Source organism: Coregonus clupeaformis, chromosome 14 (genome assembly GCF_020615455.1).
Source record: "Coregonus clupeaformis isolate EN_2021a chromosome 14, ASM2061545v1, whole genome shotgun sequence".
NCBI lineage: Eukaryota > Metazoa > Chordata > Actinopteri > Salmoniformes > Salmonidae > Coregonus > Coregonus clupeaformis.
This window is the reverse complement of record NC_059205.1, coordinates 3,940,869-3,948,108: the sequence shown is the minus strand read 5'-3', so window position 1 is coordinate 3,948,108 and position 7,240 is coordinate 3,940,869. Positions and strand designations below refer to the sequence as shown.

The window sequence follows — 7,240 nt, the reverse complement described above, 5'->3', positions numbered from 1 at the left end:
TGCAGACAACATTATATACACAACATTATGGGAAACACTGTTCCCGATAATAATCACATCCACCCTACAGTGAAATATGGAGGTCGCTGCCTCCGATATAGACACGCTGGTAGACAAAAACTACCTTCTTCTTCACATTATGGAAGACACTGCTCCCGATAATGTTTCAGGATGAGAAAGTGTACGTTCACCAAGAGACCTGTACTAGAAACCGCCTTGAGTTTTGTGTTAATCTAAAAAAAAAAAAAAAGGCAATTACACAACAAACGTCTGTTGTGCTGTTTTCAATGTCTTTTGAATGTCAGTTTGAGTTAACTCGCAAGACCTGCAGTCGGTTGTGATGTAGATGACTGAATGGACTAAGGTACTGGCAGGTCTCTAGTATGGGTTAGTCGGTCTGACAGGTACACTTCCATAGCAGATGCTGCTTTGTCATTTCGACAGTATTACTGTCATAATTATGGAAGACACTGCTCCCGATAATTATACATGTTTAAAAAAGTAGTACAAAAAACTATTTATAGTGAACCCTGTCACTGATAAATAAACAAGGAAATAAATAGACCTTTTCAGTGCCACGTGGTGAAGACCCTTTCTCTGCCAGGTTTAAAAGTCATATCACTATTGTATTCATGTCAGCAGGAGGCCATTTGGAGAGCTCACAAACGTGGTGTAAGGAAGATGTTGCTTGAGGCGTAAAAAAAAACAAGGGAATTAGCCTTTAGGTCTAAGGACAACTGAACATCAGTAACTAGGTTTGATTGTCTCACTTTATGTGGTTCAATTGACCCTTCGCTAAACCACGCTGTATAATTTTTGGCAACCAATCGCAGAAATGTCGTTAAATCAGACACCTCTGACCAGCTCACGTTTAAATCGCATGAAATAAGGTGAGGGCTACAGATGGGTTAGCTGACAACATCACGAAAACGTGCGCAGGCTTGAATGGGGCATAAGTCTGAGTTGTTGTGATTCTGGATGGCCAGATAGCTACCAACAATGTCAAGAAACTGCCATGAGGGAAATCGTAAGTGACTCGTTTCAGCTAGTTTCATCTTGTTCTTGATAATGTCTTGTTTTAAGGTGTTTTGACTTATTTCATGTCAATGCTAACATGGCTAATATTCACTAGCTAACAAACAACTGTAACAATGTATTTGAGACAATTGCTCATTGTGCAAATTAACTTGTGTTTTTAGTAAATATTGGAGACTAAATATACTTTGTTGTCAACCATCTAAGCCAACCCAGTCTGTTTTCCCCATAGTTGCGCATGCTTCGATTTTGTTGCTAAACAACCAACCCCGCTATGGAAAAAACAAGAGTTTTTCAAACTTTCTTAAAATGGCTAAATATTTGAACAGTGCACCAGGAATACATGCTACTGTGATTCCTGAAATACAGAGCATGTTGGCGTATTTTTTGTATCCAAAATTATACTTTTGTTTGCTAGCTCAGCTGGTTAGCTAGCTCTGTCTCTGACCACCAAAGGTTGCTAACGCTAGCTAACATGTTTTCTCAAAGTGTATGTTAGCTAGCTAAATTAACAATGTTATGAATACAACTCACATCTGCTGTCGACATCAGGATAAGATTTGAGGGCCCTAGTCAGCTCCAAAAGTGGTTATAGCTTTAACTGCATGCTGACAGTGAATTCAAAGCCATTCAGTGTATAGCTAAACTACAAACATAATTTTACCAGGTTCCCGTGAAGCAATTGTAACGACAGTCCACCACAACATACCCAAGAGTTTCCTGATTAGCAAGGGGTAGTCTGTTACATTTCATTGTGTATTAGAAACACAGTTTGAGGTCATTGTGAGAAGATTTCGGCAGTGGTTGAATGACGAATTGGGCTTCCCGGTTGCAACAGAAACCAAGGCAGGCGGGGCTTAGTGAAGGGTCAATAGGTCGTTATCAATAAAGCATCGCAATATGGTGCAGAGCGTTCGATTTGACAGCTGGGGGGCAAGGAGACCCCCAGCACCGCTAAAACCATTGACAACTATGTGCAGTTTAAGGGATTGTTAAATCAATGTTAACTATTTGGTTTTAATATCATCACCTCTTGAAGAGTATAGTCAGAACTACACATTTCCGATTATTGCACATTTAGCAGTCACTGCATGATTTTCATGGTCAGTAAACATCAATTTATTATCATGTAATTTAAGATTCGTGAGGGTAGGTAGCCTAGCCATTTGGCATGTAGCTAGCTAAGCAAACTGTCATTTACTTTTTTTATTTTTATTTTATTTTTTACATTTTTTAGTCATTTAGCAGACGCTCTTATCCAGAGCGAAGTAGTTTTTTTTTTTTTTTTTTCAGTTAGTGAGTGCATACATTTTCATACTTTTAGCTTGCTTCATCAGAGATTAGGCTTTAGGAAAGAGTTTGACATTGTTAAGGCCTCGTCCTGGTAAAGTTGTCAGTCAGACTACTGTCATCACCATAATAGATGGCAGGCAAACAATATTTGGATACAGTCATCTAGTTTATCCCCTGAAAATTAGCTTGTTAACCAGCCACATTGACGTGATCTGTTATTACCTAGCTAGCCATTTTGACGTGGTCCATCAATCAATGTAGCTTATTATGTCAGAAGCAATCATGATTAAACTCTTAAAAACATTGTTGAAAAGGGGATGCTAGGTAACTTCACTAGGTAGGCCTACATTGGTTGGAGAAAAAAGTACATTAGGTCTACTTGTTTAGCCAACTGTACAACGTTTCTACCGTTAGCTTGCAATATAAACACTACCAGCTACCAGTACATCTGCAAATGCGCCCTTCTGCTGCTTGACAGGCAGAGCCCACAAAGGATGGGGAAATTAACCTAAACCACTCATATTTGTCTGGTTTAGTTAACTTTTATAGCACTTAAATATCCAATGAATGGTGGCCAATATTGAGAGATATCGTGAGGCTACCCTCACGTATTTGAAATTACATGATCAATTGATGTTTACTGATATGAAAACCATGCAGTTACTTGCTGTATAAAACTGATGAGAGCTAAATGTGCGCAATTGTTTTGCAAGGAATGATCAGAAATGTGTAGTTCTGATCTATGCTCTCCAAATTGTTAACGATCCCTTGAAAAGGGCATGCAGTTGTCCGTGGTTTTAGCGGAGCTGGGGTCTCCTTGAAGAAAGGCTACCTTCTTGTGACGTTTTAATGATAACGACCTATTCTGTGTTACCGTCTGAACTGAATTGTAGCCCATTTGGCAACAGCTCTCAGCCTCTGTCTCGTTCTACAGTTTTAGCACCATAATCTCTATAAACAGCCCAGGTTTGAATCCAATGTAAAGTAACAAGAGTGTAGAAATAACAGCAGTCTCGGATTGTAACAATAGTTATTTTGTTCATGGTAGGTAATAGTAACATAACCTTTTTGTTGTAATCGCAAAGTACCTCTGAGTTTACACACACACACACACAACTTAGGTGTTTGTGACCTTGGATATTGGCCTAAAACTGCATTATTGCCATGCTAGTAAGTACTATGACATATGTAGGCCATTAGTCATTCGTATTTACCACCAATATATTTCAAATGCGGCGTTAGGAAATGCATTTGAGTTGTTGTTTTTTTCGCAAGAGTGAATGGCTTTTCACATATTTCTCAAACAAGTGAAGGCAGTTGAATTTCAGTGTTATTATTTTTGACCTTGTGTGGAAGGTAGAGTACAGCATATCGTACTGTCGAGAGTTGCAATGCATACGAAAAAAGGGTTATGTTATTGATACTTAATTTTCCTGAATGGGTGAACCTTAGTGATCTGACCTGCCCTGACCGATGGCTATATTGGGTGTTTTGTTTAATAGGACATGTCGAAACCGGCTTAGATCTCGTTATCTAAGGACCAGATGTCCCCTGCCAGTGAGTTGGCGCAGCCCTGGATGGTCCAGGTTGCCAAAGCAAACTGATTCCGGAACAGATCAGCGTTGGCGTCGGAGTGGTCGATCTGCAGGGCGTCCAGGTGGTCCGACAGAGCCTTCAGGGTGTGGGAGCCCGAGCCTACCAGGATGTGGCGGAATGGGGTCTCTCTGGGAGACACGTATGGGGACAGGAAGTCCCTCTCCACCTACAGGAGGAAGATGAAGTAAGGTAAATAAAACAGACGTGATTAAATGTGTCAGTATCGTCCTCCACCCAAGGTTACACGATGAACCATGTGTGGAGGAACTTCAAAAAACAGGCTAATGTAGGATCTTGGAAATTCTCCAAAATAGTGGGTCATCTCCCTATTGGTGTCATCATTTATCAAAATACTTGAAGTTCATACTTTTGGCCTGCAGCCAAAATACTTAATCATATATATTATAATTAATTAATATATATATATATATATATATATTTTTTAATTTGATTTTACTTTACAAAATATTAATTTTTCTTCCACTTTAAAAAAAAGGACAAATCCATTTTAATCCAACTTTGTAACAAACTGTGTAAAAAGTAAAGGGGTGTGAACACTTTCTGAAGGCACTGTAACCCTAACCCTGCTGTACATGGTCCAATTCCAACAAAATATCATCTCAAAAGGACCAGATAACGCTCGAGAGGACAGACACGCACACTCATGATGCGGTCGTTGATGATGCGGCACATCTCCACGTCCTCCAGGTCGCTGTTGTCGATGTCAGTGGTCAGGCTGCTGGCGGCTCGGCTGTAGGAGCCCGACGCAGACATCAGCCACTGGACAGTCAGCGACTTAGGCAACAGCTGGGGCTGCATCTGGAGACGACAACAACAAGTTAAGATCAAAGGAGAAATGAGAACATAGACAAAACAAGCACCGGGTCAAACGGAGGTCAATTTGAGAGACAGAATAAACAATGCAGAAAACAAAACAAAATCATAGACCGGTAGACATGGACAGGAAAACAAGACGACAGGTAGACTAAACATCAAATTATATACTTTTCTGTCATTCTAAATCTACAGTGTCTTATCCCATTCCACCAAGTTCACGTTACCAGACAGTGAACATGTCCTTTCCCGCTTGCCGAGCCGCTCTGCGCTGAAATTAAGCAGATAGGACTAGACTTATACTCTCCGAATGCACTGTAGGTCTGACGTGTGTTTTCGTCGTCGTCGGGTGAGGTTGTGTCTCTCTCTGGCGGGAGGTAAGCTTGGCTTATATACATAGTTTGGGCTTTGTCGAGTAAAGCTTAAACTATGTATTTAGATTGTAGTTAGGTATTGTAGGTAGTTATCGTGGGTTGTTGTAGGTTAGTATTGTATTCGGCTGAGCCCGGTGAAGCACGAAGCTAGCTAACCCACTACCTGGACTAGCTGGCGGGTAGCTACTGGTAACTATTAGCAACTGTGGATAGTTGTTTCACGCCTGAGAGTACCTGTAATTACGCCAGCTAGCTGCCTACAATAATTACATACAATAATGCCTACCATTCAGCTGTTTTTCTAACCTCATTGTCTGAAGCGTTAACGTTAGGTAGTAAGTGGCTACTGTGCTTGAAATTTAGCTAGCTTGTTGCTACCTGGATAGCTACTAGTAAACAATAGCTGGAACGACCTAGCGAACTGGCTGAGTCAATTCAGTGGCTAGCTTTGCACTTGGCTAGCTAACAGTAGCTGCTAGGGGTAAGTAAAACCTACATTTGTGTTTTGTTTTGACATACTGGTAGCCAGAGTCGTTCAAGGGAATTCGGGACATGGGTGACTAGTTAACGTTAGCTTGGCTCTCTCTGTGTGTTCGTGCCGTGGGAGGACGGGTTTCTTCTTTGTCTGAAAGCAAAGGCTAGCTAGTATGCTAACTATTCTAGCTAACTAACTGGCTGAATAAGTTGATGACGGACTCGCTCAAGCTGTCGGGACTAACCCACAACGTTAGACACGGACACGAATGATCTGCTTGGCGTGTTGACACACTGGTGGTTTGTTGTGGCCGAGTATTGGTGCTAAACCGTGTTGTTGGAGTCCGGCATGCTAGTTGGCTGTGGCGTCATATGACTAGGTGCCCTGGACGATTTTCACGGAAGAATACTGTACCAAGTTAGCTAGCTGAATAAACTAAGTTAGTCTATTCCTAGAAAACATTGAACCGCTGTAGTTTACAACAATTATAGTTTCTGAGGTGGAAGTTGGGAGAGTTATATTTGGGTGTTTCAGTGAAACGTAAGTGAGGGAGGCCCCGCTCTCTCCTTTCCCAGATGTTTAGTTCATTTCATTCCGATCTCCTTTGCATTATTGTAGCCATTTTCTGTAGCCTGTCAACTATGCCTCTGTCTATCCCTGTTCTCTCCTCTCTGCCATACAAACGCCTCACACCGCGTGGCTGCTGCCTCTCTAACCTGGTGGTCCCTGCACGCACCACCCACGTGGAGTTCCAGGTCTCAGGCAGCCTTCCAGGTCTCAGGCAGCCTCTGGAACTGCCGTTCTGCTGCCAACAAGGCAGAGTTAATCTCAGCCTATGCTACCCTCTAGTCCCTCGACTTCTTGGCGCTGACGGAAACATGGATTACCACTGAAAACACTGCTCTCTCCTCGTCTGACCATGTGTTCTTGCATACCCCGAGAGCATCTGGTCAGCGGGTGGTGGCACAGGAATCCTCATCTCTCCCAAGTGGACATTCTCTCTTTTTCCCCTGACCCATCTGTCTATCTCCTCATTTGAATTCCATGCTGTCACAGTCACTAGCCCATTCAAGCTTAACATCCTTGTCATTTATCGCCCTCCAGGTTCCCTTGGAGAGTTCATCAATGAGTTTGACGCCTTGATAAGTTCCTTTCCTGAGGATGGCTCACCCCTCACAGTTCTGGGTGACTTCAACCTCCCTACGTCTACCTTTGACTCAATTCTCTCTGCCGCCTTCTTTCCACTCCTCTCCTCTTTTGACCTCACCCTCTCACCGTCCCCCCCTACTCACAAGGCAGGCAATACGCTTGAGCTCATCTTTACTAGATGCTGTTCTTCTACTAATCTCACTGCAACTCCCCTCCATGTCTCCGACCACTACTTTGTATCCTTTTCTCTCTCGCTCTCCTCCAACACTACTCACTCTGCCCCTACTCAGATGGTAATGCGCCGTCGCAACCGTCGCCCTCTCTCTCCCGCTACTCTCTCCTCTTCCATCCTATCATCTCTTCCCTCCGCTCAATCCTTCTCCCTCCAATCTCCTGATTCTACCTCCTCAACCCTCCTCTCCTCCCTTTCTGCATCCTTTGACTCTCTATGTCCCCTATCCTCCCGGCCGGCTCGGTCCTCCCC

The 7,240-nt window shown here is 42.8% G+C and overlaps 1 protein-coding gene across 1 annotated transcript in view; it reads right to left on the bottom strand.

Annotated features, from left to right (window-relative positions):
* Positions 1 to 3,131: 3,131 nt before the first annotated feature.
* Positions 3,132 to 7,240, bottom strand: part of LOC121580603 (transferrin receptor protein 1) — a 31,035-nt gene continuing 26,926 nt past the window's right edge. Inside the window, exons 17-18 of the mRNA XM_041895574.2 lie at positions 4,585 to 4,743; positions 3,132 to 4,090 (exon numbers count right to left, since the gene is read on the bottom strand). Coding sequence (XP_041751508.2) covers positions 3,848 to 4,090; positions 4,585 to 4,743 — 402 coding nt within the window. The 3' untranslated portion in view covers positions 3,132 to 3,847. The remainder of the gene's footprint in view (positions 4,091 to 4,584; positions 4,744 to 7,240) is intronic.